At 51.1% G+C, this 24959-nt stretch overlaps 12 protein-coding genes across 12 annotated transcripts; 7 read left to right on the forward strand and 5 right to left on the reverse strand.

Moving 5' to 3' along the window:
• Positions 1–115: 115 nt before the first annotated feature.
• Positions 116–3379, reverse strand: AA0111_g11023 (hypothetical protein; the record flags this gene model as incomplete). The annotated part of the gene is made up of 6 exons (XM_028644842.1): positions 116–241; positions 297–748; positions 805–1288; positions 1349–1506; positions 1557–3021; positions 3113–3379. The coding sequence occupies 6 exons, from the start codon at positions 3377–3379 to the stop codon at positions 116–118; spliced, it is 2952 nt and encodes a 983-aa protein (XP_028501424.1).
• A 413-nt stretch (positions 3380–3792) lies between these two features.
• On the forward strand, positions 3793–4413 carry AA0111_g11024 (hypothetical protein; the record flags this gene model as incomplete). The annotated part of the gene is made up of 1 exon (XM_028644843.1): positions 3793–4413. The coding sequence occupies one exon, from the start codon at positions 3793–3795 to the stop codon at positions 4411–4413; it is 621 nt and encodes a 206-aa protein (XP_028501431.1).
• A 1191-nt stretch (positions 4414–5604) lies between these two features.
• On the forward strand, positions 5605–6287 carry AA0111_g11025 (hypothetical protein; the record flags this gene model as incomplete). The annotated part of the gene is made up of 3 exons (XM_028644844.1): positions 5605–5812; positions 5941–6212; positions 6267–6287. The coding sequence occupies 3 exons, from the start codon at positions 5605–5607 to the stop codon at positions 6285–6287; spliced, it is 501 nt and encodes a 166-aa protein (XP_028501430.1).
• Positions 6288–6571: 284 nt separating this feature from the next.
• AA0111_g11026 (hypothetical protein) lies at positions 6572–7471 on the forward strand (the record flags this gene model as incomplete). Its single annotated transcript, XM_028644845.1, has 1 exon — positions 6572–7471. The coding sequence occupies one exon, from the start codon at positions 6572–6574 to the stop codon at positions 7469–7471; it is 900 nt and encodes a 299-aa protein (XP_028501429.1).
• Positions 7472–7511: 40 nt separating this feature from the next.
• On the reverse strand, positions 7512–8450 carry AA0111_g11027 (hypothetical protein; the record flags this gene model as incomplete). The annotated part of the gene is made up of 1 exon (XM_028644846.1): positions 7512–8450. The coding sequence occupies one exon, from the start codon at positions 8448–8450 to the stop codon at positions 7512–7514; it is 939 nt and encodes a 312-aa protein (XP_028501428.1).
• Positions 8451–9528: 1078 nt separating this feature from the next.
• On the reverse strand, positions 9529–10960 carry AA0111_g11028 (hypothetical protein; the record flags this gene model as incomplete). The annotated part of the gene is made up of 3 exons (XM_028644847.1): positions 9529–9859; positions 9926–10427; positions 10483–10960. The coding sequence occupies 3 exons, from the start codon at positions 10958–10960 to the stop codon at positions 9529–9531; spliced, it is 1311 nt and encodes a 436-aa protein (XP_028501433.1).
• Positions 10961–12297: 1337 nt separating this feature from the next.
• AA0111_g11029 (hypothetical protein) lies at positions 12298–13913 on the reverse strand (the record flags this gene model as incomplete). The annotated part of the gene is made up of 4 exons (XM_028644848.1): positions 12298–13286; positions 13339–13560; positions 13617–13755; positions 13812–13913. The coding sequence occupies 4 exons, from the start codon at positions 13911–13913 to the stop codon at positions 12298–12300; spliced, it is 1452 nt and encodes a 483-aa protein (XP_028501432.1).
• A 363-nt stretch (positions 13914–14276) lies between these two features.
• On the forward strand, positions 14277–14453 carry AA0111_g11030 (hypothetical protein; the record flags this gene model as incomplete). The annotated part of the gene is made up of 1 exon (XM_028644850.1): positions 14277–14453. One exon carries the CDS (start codon positions 14277–14279, stop codon positions 14451–14453), a length of 177 nt encoding a protein of 58 aa, XP_028501371.1.
• Positions 14454–15529: 1076 nt separating this feature from the next.
• Positions 15530–17578, forward strand: AA0111_g11031 (hypothetical protein; the record flags this gene model as incomplete). The annotated part of the gene is made up of 1 exon (XM_028644851.1): positions 15530–17578. One exon carries the CDS (start codon positions 15530–15532, stop codon positions 17576–17578), a length of 2049 nt encoding a protein of 682 aa, XP_028501391.1.
• Positions 17579–17939: 361 nt separating this feature from the next.
• Positions 17940–19803, reverse strand: AA0111_g11032 (hypothetical protein; the record flags this gene model as incomplete). Its single annotated transcript, XM_028644852.1, has 2 exons — positions 17940–19600; positions 19653–19803. The coding sequence occupies 2 exons, from the start codon at positions 19801–19803 to the stop codon at positions 17940–17942; spliced, it is 1812 nt and encodes a 603-aa protein (XP_028501392.1).
• Positions 19804–20520: 717 nt separating this feature from the next.
• Positions 20521–22416, forward strand: AA0111_g11033 (hypothetical protein; the record flags this gene model as incomplete). Its single annotated transcript, XM_028644853.1, has 1 exon — positions 20521–22416. The coding sequence occupies one exon, from the start codon at positions 20521–20523 to the stop codon at positions 22414–22416; it is 1896 nt and encodes a 631-aa protein (XP_028501393.1).
• A 1305-nt stretch (positions 22417–23721) lies between these two features.
• AA0111_g11034 (hypothetical protein) lies at positions 23722–24681 on the forward strand (the record flags this gene model as incomplete). The annotated part of the gene is made up of 1 exon (XM_028644854.1): positions 23722–24681. The coding sequence occupies one exon, from the start codon at positions 23722–23724 to the stop codon at positions 24679–24681; it is 960 nt and encodes a 319-aa protein (XP_028501390.1).
• Between the last annotated feature and the right edge of the window lie 278 nt (positions 24682–24959).

The following is a 24959-nucleotide window of genomic DNA, read 5'->3' on the forward strand; positions in this document are numbered from 1 at the left end:
GACGTATGACGGGAAGGTGCAAGAGCTCATACTCACATCCAACATCCGTCATTGAAACATGTCTGAGATCTATTCCGGGTATATCGCCAATCTATTGCCTACTCTTAACTACCAATCACTCCTTGGGCTTGAACACACGATGCCTTGCCAATAGTTGTGAAATCATGAAATGTGACACATCCTCGTCAGCCCAATACGTCATATGACTCGCTATACTGGCCAGCAGCGAGATGTCGAAAGCCTGTAACCGTGTTAGACGGCCTAGAAAAAGTGATAGAAGAGCAGTCATCACTTACGCCTTCTTGAATACTATAGTCCACACGACCGTTGCTATTCAGCGCGCGCACTTTCTGTTCCTCCTTCTTGAGTTTCCGGCTTCGTTCTTCTAGCTCCTGCCATTCAAGGTCCTTTTCAACGTCTCGCTCGCCGTCTTCACTCTGCTGGCTCTTTCTTCGCTTCTGGAAGCCGGCGAAGAGGGTCTCTATGTCGCCTTCGATGAGAGTGGGAGGATGCTCGCCGTCTTCACCTTCGGCGATGGTTTCTTGTCCAAGGCGGCGACGACGTTCTTCACTAATGAAGGCGCTGGCGGGCTCATTGAGGCCTGGGACGAGATTCGTGGCGTTGCTCGAAGGAGGTGCGGCGGCGCTAAGTGGGCGAGAACTACGTTGTCCTTGTGTACTGTTGCCTGCGCCTGTCATTTCTGTTCCTGATATACCGAGACTGCGGTTGAGCAGTCCACTAGCAATGCCTGTAGTCCATTGGTGTGAGTATTTTTCCCAGTTAGCATAGGTGAATTTGACTCACCTGATCCAAGAGAAGTCCAAAAGTCAGTCACGCCCTGACCAACTCGTTGACCAATGCCGGTGAAGCCTTGAGACGCTGGCGCACCGAAGATGCCTTTCTTGGTATATGGCAAAGGCTGGGCTTTGAGCGCTGACATAGCTGGTGAGATCAAAGGCTCAATGCGATAACTTATCGGATCAGTCGGATGGAAGATGTTGAAGACCTGCTTGCAAAGAGGTGAGGATGTCGTAATGTCAAATGCATGTTCATCTCCACCTTGCGAAAATGGATCATCGATAGATGTAGCCGGTGTCTTCGGCGGCACAAACGCGGCAGCAGAAGTCTGTGGTCTTCCGACTATCGTCCGTCCCTTCAACATCTGGAACAGCCCAATGGGTGAGCCAAGAGCATAAAAGTCTTCCACCTCAAAGTCCAGCTTCAAGCCCTCTTCAGTAGACCTTCGTTGCTTGATCGACTGCGAGCTTGGCTTGGCTCTTGGGTCTTTCTGTATGCAAAGAATATCGAACATGATAGCAGACCCGAGAGAATGCCCAACCAAACTCACTTTTCCCTTGAAAGACGGATTTCGCTCCTTGAATAGCCGATAAGTGCGGTTTAGCTCGTTCACAACGATTCGAGAGATATGACCTTTGTATGCAGGACTTTGATATAGTAGAATATCAAGCGCCAGATCAGTAAGGAAATTGCGGACAGCAGGTACGCCTGCAGTAGTCAGTAAAGGTCAAAGTGTAAAATCTGATTGCGCGACGTACCTTCAACGGTTATATCTTCGAGATTGGGGTATTCTTCATCTTCGTGATCGAGGTCGCCCAAGTCGTGTTCTTTGCGGTTGTGCTTCAAACTCTGCTTGGGAAAGTCCAGCAGGTGTCTCCAGATAATAGGGATGACTTGGATGCGATTGTTCTTGCTCTCCGACTCCGTCTCCGCATTCAAGGCCTGGAGGTCAGGCGAAGCTGCGTATACAGATTTGAGGGACTTGCGCATAGTATTCACGTCGTGAATGAAGTTGATGGACTCCATTCGCATTCCAAGGCGCTGTCCAATACCATGCGTTACTAGGAGCAGATGCTCAATTTCACGATCTTGATCACTGCCATGCTGTGTTTTGTAATCTTCACGCATCTCTTTCTCCTCGCGCTTTCGCATCTCCTCTTCCTGTTGTTGCTCATATTCTGGCTTTGAGGATGTCATGAGCGATGACACCTGCCTTTCCAGGTTGCGCCTGCGTGTTTGGGAGGGCGACATGCTTCGCTCGTTCTCTGAGTTCTCTCCATCGGTGTTGACGTCAGAATTGCCGTGATCTGAACCGTATGCCAGCGCAGGCGTTGAAGGTCGGTCCGTCTGCTTTGCGCTTTGGGGACCCTTGGCAGGAGTTGGCTGCTTCTTCTTCTCTTTGGGATCGGTGTATCCACGGATGTACTTATATCCAGCATAGTGCGCTCCTCCGGCGAAGCGCTGGTACAACGTACTGCCCATGCGAGACCACATGTCATCGGTCAACATCCACGCTGTCGTCTCGTCCTGGTATGTGACAGTGGAGTTCAGGTGGGCGCCGAAGAGCCTATGCGTCCGCGGCAAGTCGGCAGGCGCATTGGAGGCTGCAGATGCATCGCCTAGTTTCGAATCGTTTGATTGTTTCGAGGCTTCTTTCCGCAGACTGTCATACGATGACTTGGGTGTAACTGGATTTGACGTTGAGTCGCGATTCAGCCTAGCCAGCTCCTTGCGGTGGTCATCGCCAGCACTCGGACCCATGGAAAGTGGCCGAGCACGAGGCTGCGATACTGCTCGCTTCTCATCTGGCTTTCCAAACTTCCACGGCTTCACCTTGAGATATCCCTCCTCTAGTTGCATAGCTAGACCTTCGTCGACGGCCTCCCCGTCCGGTGTGAACCATGTCCCTCGCTTGACGTCGTAAACAGGACCCAGCCAGTATGATGGTGCCAACTCGCGTGTCTCGATCTCGACATCGAACAGATAGTCCTCGTTGACGGGCACCTTTGTGGTTTTGGGAGGTGTGTTGTTGGATTGGGTAGGCGTAGTAGGACTAGCAATGCCTCTTCTCAGTTCGTCGGCATCGGCTTCGTCGGCAGTCTTCTGAAAGGCGGCCTCAATGGCGCGAGAGTCTCCGGCACCGAAGGGTATCCACTTCTTAGGTTTGGGCAAGGCGGTATCGGGGGCCATGGCATGCTTCGAAAGTGGTTTGCGCTTGGGTGTCTGCCAAAGTCAGTGTCGCGATCAAAAGGCAGCTCTGGCATTGCATAGAACAGGAAGCTTGACGTGAGTACAGTGTATATTGACTACTTACATCTATAGCATGGAACCACCTCACAGCCAGCGGAGGACAGTCTGGGGGGTAGCGCTTGAGACTCAGCCTGTGTCTCCGATCAATCACATGGTCTCCTCCTTGCTGAGCAGCCAGTATTGCCGCAGCTCTGTCCTTGTCCCTCTCCTGCTCCATCTTCTTGGCCTTATCCGCACTTCCCTCGGGCGCCGGAGGCTTGGGCGTACCTGCCCGCGATGGCCATGGTGATAGATTGGAAAGAAAGCCCTGCTTGTTGTCCGGGGCAGTCATCCTGTCAACTGGAGGGGCGTCGCCGCCGACACGAAGCTTGGCCAGCCAGGACTTTGCGCGATATCGTGAAGCTTGAAACGGTGGAGACAGTGGCCTCAAGCGGGGCGATCGGGCAGGCACGCGAAGATGGACGCGTCGAGGAAACGTCTTGACGTCGGTGATATGGCTAGAGGAGCATGACAGCAAGAGGGATGTTATAAAGTCATCAGGCGGTGGCAGGTGTCAGAAACATTTGATTGCATGTGCTCGTGTCTTGTCTTGCATGTGCCTGCGCCGGCGCTGCTGCGGCTGCGACACAGACTAGTTACATCACCACAGACGCGTGGGGCAGCCGACAGCTCTTCCACTCGTATCGCGTATCCATCGTCTCCGATCTACCAACACTGCAAACACACCGCCGAAACCTAAACACCATGAGAGTTTACACCATACACGATCTGAACGCGCGCAATCCAACGCCGCCATCTAATCCGCTCCTGACTTCATCGGTGACCGACGCAGAGCGGCGGTTTTCGCGTTTCTCCGTCACCGATGCCGTGCATCTGAAGCTAAAGCTGCAAGCCCTCGACAACGCCGTGTCAAGAATTCGCCCGGAAAATCATGACCAAGCTGATATCGCAACCATCACTAGTGCATGTCAAACACGGCCTTTTGAAGAAACTGTGTACGTTGCTGGCTCAGAGATTTTCTATCTCGTAGTAAAAGGTCTTGCACGACCACATATCATCGCCGATGTTTATGCTGAAGCATACAAACATGTCTTACAGGGCAGGCCTTACGTGAACAACTACAATCTGTCCGGTTGTAGAGGAATAGACTGTGTTTTCTCCGATGTGAGAACTGTCCTGGGAGATATCGACCGTGTGTGTGACACCAATCTCGAAGGCGCCTTCGCTAAGCTCGAGGAACGAGGCAGGTCTATCATCAGTGCCTATGCCACCATCTTGCTAACACTGACTAGTTCAGCCGTTTCCCTTTCTCCGGCTCCCAGCCGAGCTGCGTCTCCATGTATACTCATTCCTGCTTCCTCCTGAGCGTCGTATCATCCTCAGACCTCGCTCTCAGGTTGTCAGACGTCCGCGTCTCAATATCATGCGTGCCAACAGGCAGTTACATGACGAAGTTATCAAGTACTTCTACAAGAACTGGAGACTGTTCGTACGAGTAGATTCGTCACCACTAGGCCGATTGCGTCAGGGCGAGGTCTGTTATCAAGGGGTAAGGCCCACGATCAACTCAGCCACCCTTGAGCTTCTCAAAGAGCTTGAGATCCGCGTCCACGAACATCTGGTCTACTTGACAGGACCCCCCTCAAGCCGCATTAGCTCCATATTTGATACGTTCAAACTTGAGCGTGTACGCATCACGTTCGAGCTGTCTAATACCGCCAGCGGGCACAACAGAGACACAAAGATGGAGCTGTTTTGCAGACAGCTAATTGATCAGATCCCGGCATCAGTGAGTGTGTCGTGGCCCCATAGTGATGCCGCAACCTTCTTTCATAGCAATGCAGTAGAGCAGCGCTTATATCAAGCCTTGCAGGAGAGAGCATCTTCTCAAGCAAGTCGTGGTGCAACGGCACCGGGACGTGTAGTAATGCAATGACCTCAGCATGCTCATAGATAAACAATTTCCAACCCATGAGTGCACATGCACGAAAGATCGGAGCTCGTCTTTATGCTACGCTGAGTGCTGACAAGGTATACTCGAGTGTGCCCGTGGCCAATGTTAAATCCGACAACGGGCCATCAAAAGTTCTCTCATGGAAAATGACGAGGAATATGCGCCATCAGCTTACAGTGTTGTCTGCGCCCTTTTTGCGCCGATCATTGAACTTATGCTTTGGTGATGTACGAACGGCAACCTTTAACGCCAACTCGTGTAAGATGACAATGAACCATGTTTCCGCCATTACATAGTTTGACATAACTATATCATCCATGTCAAGAACCGGAAACATTCCTTACACGGCAAAGGACCGAATTCCTTCATGTAATGTGGACCGCTCGATTTGGGGTACATCGAAATGCCGATTGCGGGGTTACTGCAGGAACGCGGAATTGAAAGCTTCAGCATCGACCTTCGGTCTTCGGTACCTGACAACGGCACGACACCGAGGTTCTGTGCGTAATGTAGTACATGTATATAACTAAGGTGCGGCTATGATGTCTTTGGCGTCCAAAGTCTTCCGCTAGTCTTTAGTGACATATTCAGCTCGTCCCATCATGCATCTCTTCAATACTCTTACTGCGTTTGCTACTATCATCACTAGCACAATGGCGCAGAGTACACCAGCACCGCCTCAAATGACTTTGATCTATCACATGGAAGCAGACCTGGGGGAACGATTTTCGCTAGGCTCTATTCCAACTGGGCAAGAACGCATTGTCATTCCCATTGTTGGAGGCACGTTCAAAGGACCCAGAATTTCTGGTGAGTACTTCCACTATAGGCATTCCATACTGAACAACGCCAAACATGTTGTGTTTATTGTCTGTTACGAATCGTTCTTTTTGTGCTCTATGACGTCACACATACCGCGAAATACTCACGTTCCATAGGCAAAGTCCTTAACCTTGGTGCGGATTGGCGCCTGACAGATGCGCAAGGAAAGTTTCGGCCAGACGCTCGATACAACATTCAGACAGATGACGGTACATATATTTACGTGCAGACTGAAGGCTTGCCCCCTGCTGTAGATGGCGCACCGTCAATGTTGCGAGGAAGATTTGAGACGAGCACGAACGGAACTGCTGCGTGGTTGAATGATGTGGCTGCTGTTGGCGTCATAAGGAGGAACGGCACATCCAGTGTGCTGATTGATATGTGGCAGGTAAGTGGACTGAATGAGTATCGCGAGGCTTGGGCAAGGCTAACATAGACGCAGGCGTCCCCACCTTCGGAGTGACGATATTTCCAGTGCGCAAGTACAAAATAGCTAGATGAAAGCCAAAATGATTGATAATGTTATTGAGCTCGAGGTATGCAGTATAATGGGCATATGCTTGGTAATTACGTCTTATATGTCTCTTGCTGTCGCGACGCTTGTGGCTTTATGTGTGGCTGGGGGCGGCCAAAAATTGACGCCGACCTCGCTCTACTCAGCGAGTGTGCGCCAAACCTCTGCGTCTCTTGCAGCTCACATCCCACCATCTACCAACAAGTCCAATCTCTATCCAGATACATCGCATTATGATGATAAATGCGCAACAATGGCAAATCCTACCACCCGATCTGGTGGAGCTTCAAATTGGCCAGGTCGACCTTTTGCTGGCTATGTACCCTGAAGAAATTACTTTCGATGAAAATTCTCAAGGAATACTAGATATCTTGCGCGACACCGATGATGTCAGGTCTAGAACCGCTGTCAAACTGACTCCAAGTATCTCGCTCTTCCTTGATCTGCCGATCACAATTGCCGAAGAAGCTGCTCCAGATTCGAAGTCGTTGCGCTTAGACATCGGAGTACCGTTTGCGTATAGTGGGAACGTTGCGCCTTCTGAATCACCATCGGTTAAAGTTCGCGTGCAACAACCGAATTGGATGAGCAAAGCCGCGACCTCACAGTTGACAGCGGATATTCCGGAAGATGAAGACCTATTGGGTACCATTGAGTTCATTCGAGAAGCGGCAGTCGAATACCTCGTGAATATCGAGACGAAGGATATGACCCTAGACACCGATACCGTGGACTCCGGACCGCTGGTAAGAGTGTGGTTCTATTTTCCGTCGATCAGTACGCGTTCCAAGCGCGACGACTTCATCAAGTACGCGCCGTCCTACCAGCTAACCGGCTTCCTCTATGCTGGCAAACCCGGTCTACTCTGCGTCGAAGGTGGGTCGCAAAGCATCGATGACTACATGAAATTTATCAAGACGGAAAGCTGGGGCGATATACCCGCACATCACAAGAAGGTTAGCGAGCGTCATCGAGAAGAGTGCGAGAAGAGGGTGTTTCCAGACATGACCGAAATTACAGATACGGTTGGTGAAAGACGCGGTCAAAGAGCGAACAGAGGGGATATGAAGGCGATCGAAGAGTGGCTTGTGGAAAGAGGCCTCGGTGACGCTTTTACCAAGGTTTTAATGTAGACCCAAAGTTCACGAGACTAGCAGCCAAAAGTATTCTTCTCTAACTCTCCAAACCACCACTTGCGACCATATTCTTTACCCTTTCTATGTCAGAATTTTCTGCAACGTCTTTGACGTAGAAGATCAACGTTGGCACTCCACTCATTCCCATGGCATTTTCATCCCGATAAAACATCGTCACCTTATCGACAGTCTTGCAACCCAGTCCTACCTTGTGTTGAGCAAGCAGCCACAGCACGCCAGTTCCATTTGGAGTCCCACACAAGGCTTTGGCTTCTTCAGAGGCTATCGGGAAGGTTGTTCCTGGCCATCTCGGAGACCAGTTATCATACGAAACCCCCGGCTTCGCTTTCTCTTGTCGCTGTCTGCGGAGAGAAGCAAGTATAGTGTTGCACACTGCCCGAGTATCGAGGTTGAGGATCGCGTATCTCACCACAATCTTCAGCTCTGGTATCGGAGCTTGCTCGGTAGGTGGCGCCAGTGACTTCCATTGCAGAAACGCGACATCGGACCAATACCGTAGCTTCGGCAGACCGGCTGTCAGCGTCTCTAGATCTGTATTCGTAGATGGGTTCATCATCGCCATTGGTGTCGTATTGCATTCCGCTAGTAAAATGCCGGCTTTTGCGTTGAACACGCTCTGAATCTGCCCCATTGTAGCTGGATAGGTCTTGCCATCCACTGTAACGGTGTCCTCATGCAACGTAAGCTTACCTACTGTGAGGGCATTGGAAGCAAATGATGTTGGGTTGGTGCTCAAGGCCTGAATTAGATCGCCACTGGGGTAGGATCCGGTGGAAGCAATAGTAAACGTACCCCAGCCCCATTCTTCCAGATCTCCACAGTCTTGAAATTGGCTTTGGGACGGGCCGTTGGTGACATCCGCGACAGTAAGGTTGAGTAGACGTTCCCCTTTTGCGACGGCATCATGGTATGTTAAAGTCGACTTGATCTTGCGCGTATCAATGTTGTTACTCATTTTTTGACCTTTGAATGTGGTAGAACACCAGCTTACAGTTCGAGTTGGTTTGGCGAGTTGAGAGTTGCGTATACAACAGGGAACTTCACGTAATCTTAAAAGCGATTGTTTGACAACACTACCTACTTTCAAGCAAAGGTAGACTGACTATCACTATATCGACGAGTGAAGCATCGGAAAACTATGCAAATGTATGCTTAGCTGTGAGCTCAGTTGATTTTATGTACTCAGGTATAAAGGGCCATTGTGAACACTATCCAACGCCAACACCTTGATATCCTGGCACTGTCGTAATGCACTGTTCAGAATATAGAGCTGCATTCGTGGCCATACCCGCAGCCGGATGTCGCTTGTCTAGTCCAGACATCTCATCCCAAAGACATGCTCTTGTTTCAATTATTATGTATCTAGGAATACCTAGGTACCTCCCATCTCAGATAGAACTTTTGCATAATGCGCCGATGAAGGGGGAATGAAACTCGGTTCAAAAAGCTGTGAAATACCTATATACACCTACAGTTGCGTCTCTTTTTGTCAATCTAACACAGGAACAAGCAGCCCTCTCGTCGCATCTTCCAAAATTAAGCGTTTGTGCCTAGGTAGTACTACCCAAATATGTTTGCGACATATGAGTTAGTCTATACTTGGTTAGGCTTATCCTGACGCGACGTGACGCGAACGCGTAGCGCCACCTACGTAGTTTCTGTAGCCACCCTACGTTCTACAGTACTCTTGCACAATGCTGACCATCACACAAACTACCGATGTCAGCCGTGTGCGACTGCAAGTTGCTATTCCCAGGCCAGAGATACCACAACACACTATATCTGGCGAACGCAAACAAGTGCCAGCGAGGCCTGCAAGACCGACCATGAGCCGTCAGACGATTCTCAGTCGCGGAAGCATTGCCGTCCTGCGCATCTTCTAGAGTACAGTATCTCAACGCGATGCACATATACAGCTCACATTCTACAAGACATCACGATGGACTCAGAGCGCGTTTTCCCGTATAGGGTATGGTAAAGATTATTGATTACTACAGTAAGCCGCAAGCTGCATTATCTATTCACCGCTTGACTCAAAGACTGGACCCAGCTTTGAGAGCTCCAGGGAAGTTCTTCTGAAGAGAATCCCATAGCGGCTCGCCACCCTCTGTCAAATCCTTCCACGCGGGACATGCAAGATCCAGAAGCGGCGCGGCAAGGGTATCGGTTACCAATTTGATCGGGACTTCAAGGGTGGCCAGTAAGCCAGAGAGCGAATTGGGCAAGAATGTCTTGAGCACCTCAAACACGAAACAGAGGAGGTTGTTGTTTTCGAGCAAGGAAGTCACGTTTATCACGCCACCCGTAACGTTACCGAGATCGACACCAGTGAATGAGTTTACAGTGCCGGTGTTGCCGCCGATGCTGCAAAGAGTTGTCAGTACTGACGCTAACACCCAGAGGAAATAGTGATTGAAATGCTTCACGTACCTGCCAAGGACCGGGTGCTTCATGACCCAGCTTACAATGTCGAGATTGAGAGGAACAAGGCCATATTCTACCGGCTTGCGGTACCAGTTTTCAGGGATGGTTTCGTGGCCTTTGCGGTACTCAAACGTTCCATTGTTTCCCTCGTAGACGCCAAAGAATTTACGGAAGACCTCTTGAGTGAGAATACCATCGGGGTGTTCGGCCGTGTGGTTTGACAGCAGCCGGCCAAGGAAAAAGTAACCGGCGTTGCGGCTTACCATTCCGGTAACAGGACCATAGTAGAAGTTTGGATTGTGTGAGACGCTGTACTCCCAGCGGCGGGCAGCCTGGTCGGCCAGCAAATCCATAGAGATGACACCATTTTCGTCGGCACGATCATGGATATCGCGGAACAGAGTCATATTCATTGTCCATGCATCACCCGTAACGTAAAGGTCATCGCGCGTGAGAGATGAGTCAGACTCGATCCAGTTGTGCGAACCTTGAAGTCCCCGTGGATCGCCTATCAAACAGTAAGCATGGGGGAGTCTGAAGCAATGTAGGATGATTTGACGTACCAAGAAGGCCAAGAAGATTTCCCAGGATGTTGTCTGGGCCAATAGCTGGACCTCCAATGGAGAAGCCCGGATCCAATGAAAGTGGGTTTCCTGTCCAGACTGTACCCATAATACCGAGTACGAGTGCGAGCTCTGTACCCATGCCCATCACTTGGTTGATGGCAGCAACAACCTCTACAAAGCTAGTAACACCATCGCGGGAAATGTATCCATGGTTGGCCAAAGCATTGAGTCCAGGGCAAGGTCCACGCTGGTCTTTACCCTTGGGAGCCTGGAAAGCGTGTTTACCGGTGATATCGATGGGTTTGTTGACGTCTACAAGGAACCTCTTGGATTGCTTCAACTCGTTAACGGATCGAATAGCTGCATCTAGCTTTTCTGGTGTGAGGCCTTCAAGGTGACTCGGGTTAAGAGCAGGAAAGGCATTGACAAGAATGTTGCCCGAAAAGAGGGTAAGAAGAGAAAACGAGAACTTCATAGTGAGTGGAATGGTGAGAAAAGAGCGACTGCGAGGCAAACAACGAACAACCAAAGAGAGGTGAGTAAATGGTAATTACATGATGAGCCTTACGAGCACCATGAGAACTGCATGGGTGTCTGCCCAGGCGGTGAGGCGCGGACGAACTGCTGAAAGTGGACGAACCACACAGAGTATAGGCAGGTCCCCGATTGGGTCGGGGAATATCTGACAGGTGAAGGACTAGCCTCTTTCTCTGGTCAAGGAGTGAGGCAACGTCTATCCTCATTTAACGACCCAGAGAATACGTAGGGGAAAGCCACCAACAGCCGTGGCACGGAAGATGCCAATGACTCCTGCTCCGCTTATGCCAGGTACGAGACTCATAGGAGGCTAGACGAGTAGATCCGCAGCGGACACTTCGGAATGTTGAAAAGGAGCATAGCTGACGATTCCAGATACGTGATCTGAAACAAAGCTCACCGGAGGAAGGGCTCGAAGGAAGGAAGAGTAGGCAGATCGACAACACTGGTGGGGTCGGTACTGCCACGCTGCATAGGTCCGACTAAACGGTCCGTTCAGCAAGGTCCAACCGTGTCCGGATACAGAAAGCCGAAACTGTCACTCTCCTCGCACGGTCCGTTCCCGCTCACTCAACGCTTTCAAATCAAGGCTGATACCATCGCATACCGCGCTTTTGCATAACGTCTTGAATTACGACTCTCATTTTTTGGGGTTATCAGGAAATTACGTGCCACATGCAGACCCTGGACGCCTTGACAGAGATCCCGAATAATTCTTCAACCACGAAACCTTGAAGACCCACCCGACATCTTCGAGAAGCACCGAAGTAACCAAATCGTAAAAGATAAGTGGCGAAAATCCTTGCTGTCAATGTGGGACGCACCTAGGCCAACTGTGCCGTTGGAAAGGTTGATCCTTGCCGTAGTTACACTGCGGGCCCCTTACTAGGATTATGTTCCTTCCCCCGCGTACAAGCTTCTCACTGCTTTACAAGTGCCTGGCTACGATAGCAGGTACCCCCCACCCATTGCGTACGCATGCAGTCATGATTCCGTCCGACTTCGGCGCCAGATTAGAAAACGATTCCAAACCCAGGCTGTCCTGACTCATGTACGTGTTGTTCGAAAAAGAGTATCATGTACGATGTACTTGTTATATACCAAATATTTCAGTGCTCGTGGCTAACACGTGTGTGTACGGGAACGGTGCGAGTAGTGAAGACAAGTAACAATTGGGTATATTATTTACAAAAGAATTTAACCACCGTTCGTAGCATATGCTTGGTCCAGACGCCTGTACTCCGTCTATACCTTGATCGAGAACATAGCAAGATATCAAACATGTTCCACTCCCGTCGTGGGCGGCTTCCCCCATTCCTGCGTTTTTCCATCAGTGGCGTTCTGAGTCACCACCGAAGCATTCCTGTGACTTACTTCCACTTCATGAGTCTGTATGATCCAGCCACCAGAGTCTCTTTCGCGATGTTGCGCCCTTGTCAAATGGGCCCGGTCACTGTTGTCGTCCATATCGTCTAACGGGATAAATTGGCCTTCGTCTCCTGCTTTAGGTTTGATGGAGAGACGTACTGATTTCTCCTGACCGCCAGTCGTGCTGTTATTGGTGCTGAACTTTGATCCTTTGCTATTCGAAGTGTCTTTAGTCGAGGTGTTCCTGCTTGACGCGAATGTCGATGTTATCTTTGGCCAGAACTTGGCAATCAACATTCGATGAGCCGGCATGCATCCGCAGATGATCGAAACATCGATCTCGATAAGACTCCACAAACCGGCGTCCACGTAATCCCAGGTGATGTTTTGCGTGTTCGAGAAGTGAATGAGCGATTCTAGACGGATGACCGAGATTATAATGACGAAGATACCAACACCAAACATGGCCATGACCATGAGCTTCTTCTTCAGACTCATGTTTAGCCCTGCCAGGTGTTTCATTGGGAGCGCCATTACTACAGCATCCAAGAAGATGTTGATAGCAGCCGCGATCCAACCTTGTAGATGAATGTCGTTGCATGTGCCTTCGTGTAGTCCATCCCACTGGGTCCAGGCCATACTGATGGGTCGACATTGGATAAGAGTTGCGACGAAGAAAGCGACCGTATATAGCGCACATACAGCCATCACGCTGTACGTAAGGACCCGAAAGCTCTTTGCCGGAAAGACGCGAAGGTAGAAGAAGAGGATAGAGATCTTGGATATACCTAAACCGGTCACGTAGAATATCTCTCCCAGGAAGTAATAGTACAGGACGTTGGTGATCTGGTAATCTTTCAACGTCCATATATCCCGTCCAAGACCGTTCTCGACCACTGAGGTGTTGTAAGTGATTGTCAGATAATCACAGAAGACGAAAGGTCTTACAGAAGTGACCAAATACGGCCGGAGGTATGGCAAGACAGAGCACGACTCCCATTGTGAGGTCATCCCATGATACCTGGCGGCCATTTTTGCCTATACTCGCAAACATCCTTAGGACGAAGGCTACTATGGCCAAGATACATCCAGCATAGCCAGCAGCAAGGAACGTATTGCCTTTGTAACGAACAGGCACTCCGCAGCCCTGGTTGCTCACATTCTTCGTCTCTGTTATCGATGTCAGTCTCTCAATATACAGATCTTAAATGGACAGGATGACTTACGCATGAGCTCGTATATAGTGCATGTCTTCTGCGAGCAGACGGCCACTGCAGCATTGAGCGCGTCATTGGTACACAAGCACTCTGAAGTGAGGTTCGTCGCACAGGTAGACTTGGGAAGCTCTTCCATAAAACATGCTAGCTATACAAACAAGTCAGATCCGCGATTGATGACTGGCTATTGTAACAGCAACGTACAGCGCACTTGGGCATACGTGATGCCAAAGCCTCAAGCGCATTCTGAGCTTGAACGGCAGCCACAAAGGCCGCAAGAAATGCTAGCAGAATGTTTAACCGCATTTGGAAATGTCCTATACGGGCTTCGCAAAATCGAAGACAATAATGGTAAACGGAGAAAGAAGGATGGTATAATGTTTCAGCTTGCGCTAGGTCTCAAGGTCATGGAGGTAGTGGGTTATGTACGCCTTAAGCATTTGGACTGCACAGAACACTGGTGGAGTTGCGATAACACAAAATGTGCCAACTTGAGCGAACTTCACTCGGGCCAAGGGGCAATCATACCGAAATATGGATCCGTGGAGGAGAACTTGGAAGGCCAGGTTTGAAAGGCACCGAATGTTGGTGTGCAAGGGTCGCTCGAGTGTCGTATCGAATCGGGGAACAACCGCCTACGAGCCTGGTTCACGAAGCCAGGGTCTGTACATGCCGCGCTTTGCTACATTCGATGAACCTATTGAGGAGTTGTTTCTCGGCACCTGTGACCTTGATGTGACCTTGCAGAACGCCCCTGGAGATCCTCTACAGTATCTTGAGAAATCAGGCCATGCTTATGCAGTGCTCGCGGATGCTTCCGGTGTTCTGCGGAACCGTAGACGCTGAGAGACGTTGGTGATAGAGACCCTAGGACCCTCTGGGGATCCACTTGGTTTGCCAAGTCGATGTTGCACGTGCATAGTGGAGGGATGCAAGGGTTACGATCGGTAGATACGTACCATTCTCAACGTCTTCTGCTGGTCGTGATATAGCCCTTGATCGACTTAGTCGTCGAAATTTTGGGTGGATACCTGACTTCACGTCGGAGCTTTTTGATGACGTTGCTGATTCGTACATTGGGTAGTTGAAGCCAGGAGCGAGGCTGGAAGGAGACCGTCGGGGATGGTGAAGAATAGTCAGCGTTTTAGCCGGGTTGCCGCGATCGTCGTTGAAGTTGACTTTTTTGATGACCAAGGGAGGCCCAAATCTGGACAATGCATTGTGCAAGCCGCGACTGTCAATAAGTATTCGCCTGGGATGCAATGCAACCTTAACTACAGGACGACTGTAAGCTAGAAAGCAGTCATGTTTCAACTTACCTGTAGCATTTGCTCGCAAAGTTCACGCATCTCGCGGGAGTTGCCTGCCCACGAACGTTAAGTTTGCGCCAACTGCCGTCGGGCCGAATCGCAAGGCGTCCAAGGCTCAAGATACAGTCTAGCTTCAAACAACGCCTCAATCTCCCCGCTCAATCTCTCTCGACTGCAGCTAGGAGAATTTTTGTACTATCCTGACTCGACCGCCCAGCATTTATCAGTGCGGACAGGGATGCGGCCCGACGTGGAGAGCATTCTTACCATCCTCGCGGGATCCACTAGCGCACGGTGCGTACTACCATCTGGATCTGGTAAGAACGGACAAAGTTGTTGGGGTAGGATTAGCCGTAGGTCGCATTCGTAAAATGTCCAGGACCAAAGGGGTAGACGGTCGACGATCCTAATCATTAGTACGTGTACAGCAACCACCAGTGGCGTTTCGTGATGGTTGCTCGAGGCTGACATATGCACATGGGAGTATAAGTCTTCACAGGGAAGCCCTCGTTCCTTACACTCCACACTCGTTCACGCCCAGGCGTTCTGTCTCTCGCTTTTGTGTATTACTCTTCTCCCGGCCTTATTATTACCATCTCTAATACTGTCACCATGATTGTCCTGAAGGCTCTTGCCGTCCTCTCTTTACTCACCAACTTCACTGCCGCAAACATCATCGATGGCGCGGAACACACTCCTTACCGCGGACTGAATGTCAAGCGTGCTGTGAGTGCTACCAATACCACCACTCTTGAGGATTACGAATATGTCATTGTCGGCTCTGGTGCTGGCGGTGCACCTCTCGCAGCCAGACTGGCTCTCAATGGTCACAAGGTCCTCCTTCTTGAAGCTGGTGACGACCAGACCAACACTACTCAATACAACGTGCCTGTCTTGCACTCTGTTGCCGCCGAATACGAGCCGATGCGATGGGACTACTTCGTCAAGCACTTCGACGACGAAGCGGAGATGAAGAAGGACACCAAGCTTACATATGAGCTTGCTGATGGCACTCGCTACACAGGCCCTAACCCTCCTGCTGGTGCCAAACCCCTGGGTATTCTGTACCCGCGTGTTGGCTCTCTTGGAGGCTGCACTGTTCACAACGCCCTTATCACTGTATACCCATACGACAGTGACTGGAGCGGCATCCAGGCTATCACCGGCGATGATTCCTGGGCACCAAGCAAGATGCGCAAGTACTACCAACGTCTGGAGAAGGCGCGCTACCTGCCCAACAGCGTTGTTGGACACGGATTCTCAGGCTGGCTCGAGACCTCTCTGACTGACCTGACCTTGATTGTTCAGGACCTCAAGGTCATTTCCCTCGTTCTGGCTGCTGCCACGGGTATGGGAAAGAGCCTCCTCTCAGGACTCCTTACCACCGTTACTGGTCTTGGCCAGGTTCTCCTTCGCGACATCAACAACCCTGGCCCCAACCGTGATTCCGCCGAGGGCATGTGGCAGGTTCCTCTCGCCATGAAGATTCCAGAGTACAAGCGTGCTGGCCCTGTTGACTTCCTTCACCAGGTCATGGATGCCAAGAACAGTGATGGAAGCCGAAAGTACCATCTCGACATCCAACTCAACACCCTCGTCACCAACGTCGACTTTGACCAGTCTGGTGCGAAGCCCAAGGCTACTGGCGTCAGCTTCTTGACAGGAAAGTCTCTCTATGGCGCTGACCCAAGGCGTCAGTCTGGATCTGCTTCTGGCAAGGGAACAAAGGGTTCCGTCAAGGCCACTCGCGAGGTCATTCTGTCCGCTGGTGCTTTCAACACCCCGCAGATCATGAAGCTCTCCGGTGTTGGTCCTAAGGCTGAGCTCGAGAAGTTCGGCATCAATGTTGTCAAAGATCTCCCAGGTGTCGGCACGAACCTCCAGGATCGCTACGAAATCCCCGTCATCGGCCAGGCACCCAGCAAGATCTCTCTTCTGAACGGCTGCACATTCCTCGAAGGCGACTACGACCCTTGCCTCGAGAAGTGGGAGACTGGTAAGCTCGGAATCGGAAAGGGAGTTTACGCTACCAACGGTATTGCTCTTGCCATCACAAAGAAGGCCAGCAACTCTATTCACGGCAACGCTGATCTTTTCGTCGCTGGTTGGCCCGCGTACTTCAACGGTTACTACCCCAACTTCTTCGCCAACGCTACTGCCGGCCGTGACGCCTGGACTTGGCTCACTCTCAAGGCCGAATCGCGCAACAACGCTGGTACTGTCACGCTCCGCAGCGCTGATCCCCAAGATGTTCCCGAGATTCGCAAGCGCAACTTCGATGTTGGCGGTGACGAGGATCTTGATGCCCTTGTTGAGGGAATGAAGTACGGCCGCAAGGTCTTCCAAGACCTCATCCCTCTCGATGGAAAGTTCACTGAGGTTTGGCCCGGAAAGCAAGTTCAGACCGACGCACAGTGGAAGGAGTTCGCCAAGTACGAGTCCTGGGGCCACCATGCTTCTTGCACCTGCCCCATTGGCTCTGACGACGACCCGAATGCTGTTCTCGACACCAACTTCAAGGTCCGTGGTGTTGATGGTCTTCGTATCGTTGATGCTTCCTCTTTCCCCAAGATCCCTGGTACTTACCTCGCCCTTCCCCTCTACATGCTGGCGGAGAAGGCGTCAGACGCCATCCTTGCTGATGCCAAGGCTTCCAAGTAGATAGCGAGTGATAGGAGAGCATAGCGCGCCTCCTCCATCATTCTGGCGTACATAATACTTAATCAATATTGACTTTGGTCTGTTACTGTCTGGGCCCACTGAGAAAACCAGCCGCGTTAGTTTCGAGTTCTTAACCACGATAATCCATGCTCTTGTTAGTCGCTCAAGCAGCGCGAAACGCGGGAGATAGATGCACTAGTTCCAGAGGGTCGGGGACGGTAGCTACTCCGCAAGACGCAATCATCATTTGCTTTGTGCCTGTATCCGCTCAGCACGTGGCATGGCCTGAAACACCTGCCATGAACTCAAAATGTCTGTTGGCGTCCGAAAACTATGTATTACTGGGATTACTCGTAAATCATCAACACATCCCCGTTAGCACGGCCATACCCGCAACGTGGTCTACACCCGCGATGGCGGTCTCCTCGTCCTCCAGTAATTTATCAATCTTGCTCTTGCTCTTGATCCTCCAGAATGCTTGTGCACCATCTACAAATCTCTTGCTGATATCATCGACATCTTCCGTGGGGCAAGCAGCGAAGCACAACCTGAAGCAGTTGAAGCTGTCGTTATCTCTGATTTCCTGGTTGGCTGCGAACATGGTACCTGGTGCTACGAGGCACAGATATGGCTTCGACGTCCAGAACACCCAAAGGGCCTTGGAAAGACGACCGGCAGGTACTTGCTTGGCGAGTGGGTGAGACGAAAAGTCGAATCGTACCCAGACAAACATGCCGCCGAGAGGACGAACAAATGAGTATATGTTGGTCTTCTCGACCACAGCCCAGTCCTCTTCTTCGTCTACGACATCAACGAGGCTCCTTCGGCGCCCAGCCTTGACGACTTCCTTGCCAGCGCTGAGTGTGTCGCACATAGCCGACATGCGACGCTCATAGTTTCCCCTAAGACCTTCCAGCCAGCGCACCCATCCGTCGACTTTCCAGCCACTGCCATCGGCGGCGCCACCTTTTCCAGGGTCATTTGATGACTGAGGGCCCATGAGCAATTCTGCAATCATAGACTGGACGAAACCAGAGGGTTGCTGAGTCGAAGTCTCGGTGATGCGAAGGAGACGTTCTACAAGCGCGGGTTGTGCGGTGATCCAACCAAGACGGCATCCTGGAGCTACAGTCTTGGAGAATGTGTCGAGACGTACGACACGGCCTTGGTAGTCTACGCTGAGATATGAAGGAATCAGACTGTCGAGAAATTCGAACCCGGAAGACTTGGTGGGCTTTGGAGGAACGCTGCTGGGCGATGATGATGGATACTGTAGGTACCAGTATGGGTCGTCTTCGACGATAATGACATCGTACTTGACGCAAAGGGCGTAGATTTCGGTTCTTCTTTGTACAGACAGAGTGCCTGATGTAGGGTTCTGTCCAATAGTCACAGTGTACATGATGTGCGGTCGGCGGCCCTTTGAGAAGTCCCAGTTCTCCAAAACGTCCTCCAGACCTCCTTCGCCGTGCGCCATCATGCCCTCATCGTCGATAGCTACGGGGGCAATGTTGAAGCCGCGCGGCCGAGCGGTCTGGATAGCGTTCATGTAGCAGTAGGTTTCGCACAACAGACCCGGCCTCTCATCTACAGGGTCATGATCAGCTGACCATTCGTTGCTGAGCGCGGTCAGTGTTTTGGAAAAACCATCGGTAGAGCCGCAGGTCAAGATGACCTCAGGTCCGTTCTTGTATGGCACGAATGGATGTAGGTTCTCCCTCGTGAACTGTCGGATGAACTGGTACAAAGCAGGGTATCCCAATGCCTGGCCATATTGTAGTGCGGACTTGAGATCAATCATGCGAAGGGGATCTTGCACGTTGGAGTACTTGGGCACAACAAGTCGCGACGCGGGTGGCTCCTTCTCTTTACGCTCTGAGATGGACGTCTTCTTCAATTGGGCGGACGGAGGGTCTTCGGCGGGCGGGTCGACGGGCTTGTTTGGTGTTGGCTGCCATCGGTTCGGGTGTGCGACCTTGGCCTCGAGCGTGTCGTATGGGAAGTAGTGGTCGTTGGGCAGGCCTGCGATGGGTAAGCGATTAGTGGCAAAACAAACGTGTGTAAGCGCGCATACCTCCGGCCAACTGGGCAATGCCAGGAATCTGGAAGTACTTGTAAAATTGCTTGATTGAGGAAGCCTCGCGCGCTTTGGTGCTCCTGGACAGGAAGTGGGTGAGATCCACTGGCTCGGGGAAAGAGTTAGGATCAGAGCTGTACGGCGCCATGATGGGAAAGTTGCCGAATCCAGTGTTTTTCGGTAAATTTGTCTAGGAGCGTCAAAGGCAACAACAACTTTCTCGAATCTGTAAAAACAATCAAGTCCAAAGAGGTGAAAGGCAATTAACAAAGATGGAGACGCTCGGCCACCCGTAGCAAATGGTCCGAGGGCCCGATAAGGGCGCTGATTAGAAATGCCAGCTAACAGTGACCTCATCACCAAACGGGAAGCCGCCTAGACCGCGTTGAGCCATGGTGAGCCACGTTGAGCCACGCGTGGCAGCAGCATCTGGGGAAGCTATCTGCAGCTACTCAAGACCATGCCAGTCGCCATATCCCCAGCTCCGTAGACACGTACAACACGATACTTTCTTTGCCTGTGCCGCGGACACCCAATACCTCGTACTTGAGAGCCGACTAGCGTGTTAGCGCCGTGAAGTCGGAACGTGGGAACTCCACAGGCCCGCATCATGCAGGTCCCGAAGCTCCCCAGAGCTCTTTCCTTGCAGCTATACTTTTGCCTCAGCTCTTTCAGACTTCCCTTCACCTAAGCTCATGCATAGCCATCTTGCTTCTCTCTAGTCAACCAGACATTCATCATCTTGCGTCGTTCCGCCTATTCCTATCGATAAGCATCCGTCAAGCCTCGGCGCATCGTCATCCCATTCGCTACCAAAGTGTCGTCCCCAACGCGTTCGCGCCACGAGCTGGCGTCCCTCTACGACATGGAGCCACGAGAAAGCCTTGACGATGAGGGCGCGCCTCCCCAGGCATATCGCGACGACGAGACTGCGAACACTGCTTCTGCCGACCCTGCCGACGTACCCGCCAACTCCGAGACATCCGGCGAGGAGTACTATAGCCCGCAAGAGCCCTACTACGCCAATAAATATATTCCACCGCGGTTGCAACGTATATGGAACAATGTTGTTGTATGGGTCAAGGGTCCTCAGCCACCACGACCGTGGAAGATACACCCTTTTTTTTCCAAGATACAGACTGCGCCGATCCAGTTGTTGAACAATTACTTCCCAGAACGAAGACAGAAGATTGCTCTGCTAGTCTTTTTCTACTTCTGCTGGCTCCTCACTTTTGGATTGGTCCTGCATCGTAGCGCGTTCGCAGCAGACATACCGGGATACGGAAGCCCAGTGCGCATACGGTGTACAGATCGCTTTTGGAGCGATGGCAATGGTTGTGGGCTGAATGGGGACCTCTGCCGGCCCTTTGAGAACAGCACCATGCCGTTCCGTTGCCCGGCAAACTGTAGGCGCGAGCAATTGCTGAATCCACATGCTGTTGGTGACAAGAACGTAAACTACCGTCAACTCGTTATTGGTGGACCCACCGACGAGGAAGAGACACTGGAAAACACATACTACCGTGCTGATTCTTTCATCTGCGGAGCGGCTATTCATGCTGGTTTTATAAACGACGCGTCCGGTGGTTGCGGAGTTGTTGCGCAGGTTGGTGAGAAGAACGAGTACCCCAGCGTGAACAGGAGGCATATCAAGAGTATTGGCTTTGACTCTTATTTCCCACGGTCTTTCTCCTTCCTGTCTGGTACGCAAGCCAAATGTCGCGACCTGCGGTGGCCACTGCTAGGCGTGTCGCTAACTTTTACCATCCTGTTGTCTTTGTTCACAACATCGCCATCCGTTTTTTTCTCCTCCATCTTCTTTGGTGTCTTCTTCCACGTTGCGCTTGCATCAGACCCACCAAACCTTACCGACTACTACTCCATCATCAGTATTGCCCTGGGGCGCTTTCTTCCGGCATCATTCTGCATGTATGCCGTCTACCAATTTGCGGTGCGTCGTCAACTGCAAGGCCTCCACGCACAAGTCGAGAAAACCATCCTTTGGCTTGGAGGATGTTGGATCGGCGCTTTAAACAACTACACATTCGACAAGATTCCTATCGAGCGCCTCACACCACACGACATCAAGAACCAGCCAGGTGCCATTCCAGCGCTGATCATTATCGTCCTTATCTTGTTCACCATCGCCCTGGGACAAGCCTGGTCGTTCCGTGTTGAGGGTCGCCTGCCGCGCTACCTCGCCATCTATGGTGCTCTGGTTGGGGGCATTCTTGCGCTTGTTGCCATCCCAAAGATGAATGTTCGCATCCACCACTATATCCTCGGCTTGCTACTTGTTCCTGGTACATCTATGCAAACACGTCCATCTCTACTCTTTCAAGGCATCTTGATCGGCCTCTTCATCAATGGCACTGCACGGTGGGGTTTCGCCAGCATCCTCGAGACGCCTAGTGCACTTCGCGGTGACGCACCTATGGGCACCTTACTCCCTATTATTACTGCGCCAATCATTCACAATAACCTGAACATTCATCATTTGAGATCGAATATCACCTTCGATTGGCACTTCCCTTTCCCCGAACCTTATGACGGGATAAGTATCTTGGTCAACGATGTGGAAAGGTACCATGAATACGCTGACCGTATGGAGGAAAGCTGGACTTGGACTAGACACATGGAAAATGTCAACGAATATTTCCGCTTTGGATACTTGAAAGGTGGAGGAAGAGGCGACTACACGAAAGCTGGAGTTTGGAGAGCAGATGGTGGTTGGACGGAGATGGCTTCTGGACCATCTTGATGCTCGCAGAGAGTATGAATCTGGTTGGGCATCGTGTCGCATCGTATAATTTGGATAGTGCATGTCCTGGTAAGACCAAGAAGACTATTTTAGATTTTGTGAGAGATGCTAGTCTAATCTTTTGCAACCCGATGGATCACCCGTTGTCGTTAGCCCAATGTAAGTCTTGTATACATATGCAGCAACATGTGCAGCTTTCTTTTTGTTCTTTAGCTTGACGCAGTCCATTTGTAGGCCCGCCTCACAAGGCTGAGTGTCAGAACTGAAAGACCCTCCCCCCAAGTGAGTTTGCCAAGCGGCAAGCATGATGGGTATGGTCAGATGGATATGGTCAATCTAACCGGACCGTCCACTCCCCGATCCGATCCGAACGGTAGTCAAACAATCCAGATATCTCAGAAGGCCAGAGTTCGCTACGAATATAGGCATCCACAAAGTCCATGCAGTGTACGTAGTCCTCATGGTATTCCTGAATGGGTTGTAAGCAGTGGCAGTGAGCATGTAACATTAGAGTCGTGCATTTAATGTTTTGCACTCTTTGTAAGATAAGCATGCTGGGCAGAGATGGAAGGATATGATAATCACACTTTCTATATGGTTCTGTGATGGTCCGTTGCTCTGAGCATGAGGACGGGTTGCCTTGCGGTCATGTTTACTATTCGTCCGCCGTTATGGACTACTCGAATGCTGCATGATGTTCACTAGTCAAGAAAGGGCTTAGTCTGGGCTTCGCGCCACCAACCGTAAGATCGCTATTGCGTATTCTTGAGGCTTACTTTGTCGCATTCGCTTCGTATGGACATGTTTCTTATTCGTCCACGATGAGTGAGAAGTGCATACATAGCACGTGATCGGTCTTAATGATATCGCCGTGCGCGTACGAGTGGTCGATTTCCATGGTTGGCGATTGTGCAATATGTACCGAGGAGGGGTTACGCGGGAATAAGTGGACCTAGCTTTGTCGTGGCTGCTCGTTGTGCTGTAGGTGTCAACGAATGATTAGTGTTTGAGACGCATTTGTAATGGGAACGCTGTTACGCCCCGAAAAGTACGCGAACGGTGCTGGCTGCGGGGATGCCTGTCCAAGTATGTATATAAGTAGAAGAAAGGTGGGTGTTGGGAAAACATCACCAGCAGTTGGACCGCGGCTTCTTCTACTACATCATCGAGCAGGATCAACAACATCATCGCCTGTGCTGTCCCCACTATCAGAATTATAACAAAATTAAAGCCTACAACACCCTCAAATCTCTCACATAACCCACACAAAAACACATTTGGAATCGATACTCGCCAGCCTTCACCATGGTTAAAACAATCTTTGGGGGAGCTGCGCTTTCAGACTCTAACCACTTCAAGACACCAGAACTGCGCGCCGAACTCGTCGATGTCCTGATCGCCAATGGCATTAAGAACATTGACTCTGCTCGTATCTACACCGGGTCAGAGGTTGCCATTGGCCAGCTAGAGAAGCGCAAAGACTTTGTCATCGACACCAAGCTTGCGGGAGGCTTTGGACAACCTGGCAATGTCTCAAAGGAAGGTGTGATCAAGGATACCCAGGACTCTCTCGAGACCGTCAAGATCGATCAATTTGATATCTTCTACATCCATGCACCAGACACGACTGTTCCCTTCGAGGAGACCCTGGCGGGTGTGAACGAGGCATACAAGAAGGGCATTTTCCGCCGTTTCGGTCTCAGCAACTTTTCAGCCGAGCAAGTACAGGAAGTATACGACATCGCGAAGGCGAAGGGCTACCCTCTGCCACAAGTATACCAGGGCAATTATAACCCTGTTGCCCGTCACTTGGAGACCCAGCTCTTCCCTACCCTCCGCAAGCTCGGCATCCATTTCTATGCCTACTCGCCACTTGCTGGTGGTTTCCTCGTAAAGACTGCCTCAGACCTTGATGCAGGCGCGGGACGCTTCAACGACAAAGCCCTAGGTAATCTGTACGGAAAGCTTTACGATAACGAGACTATGCGCAAGGCGCTTGTCAAGTGGAACGAGATCGCTGAGAAGGAGGGCGTTACTAAGGCGGAGCTAGCATACCGCTGGGTCGCATACCACAGCGCACTTCAGGGCGATGAGGATGGTGTCATCTTCGGTGCTAGCAAGGTTAGTCAGGCTGACCAAACTGCCAAGAGCTTGAAAGCAGGTAAGCTTAGCGACGAGGCGGTCAAGGGCATTGAGCAGATTTGGGAGAGCGTCAAGGAAGTCGCTCCTGTTGATAATTACCACAGTGGGGTCAAGAAGCAGTAAATAGTGATTCGAGCGGCTGGAAGGTTAGCATAACGCAGTAATGTCAAGGATGTCAATACGACTAAGATGTTTGTTCGCGCTGCTAGTGAGGTGATTTCTAAGGTTAAGGCGCGACCCTTGAGGATAATCGTGCGCTATGAATTGAAGTGTGGAGAGGTCATTGTCCAGGAGATAGACAAGGACGAGCGTCATGTGCAATGTGGCTAGTGTTCGGTCTTACACAAGAGGGGGGTCAAGGCTTGGGACGCCTCATTGGACGCAAAATGTGGTAGTATATA

This window comes from Alternaria arborescens, assembly GCF_004154835.1.
Source record: "Alternaria arborescens strain FERA 675 chromosome Unknown contig_42, whole genome shotgun sequence".
Taxonomy (NCBI): domain Eukaryota; kingdom Fungi; phylum Ascomycota; class Dothideomycetes; order Pleosporales; family Pleosporaceae; genus Alternaria; species Alternaria arborescens.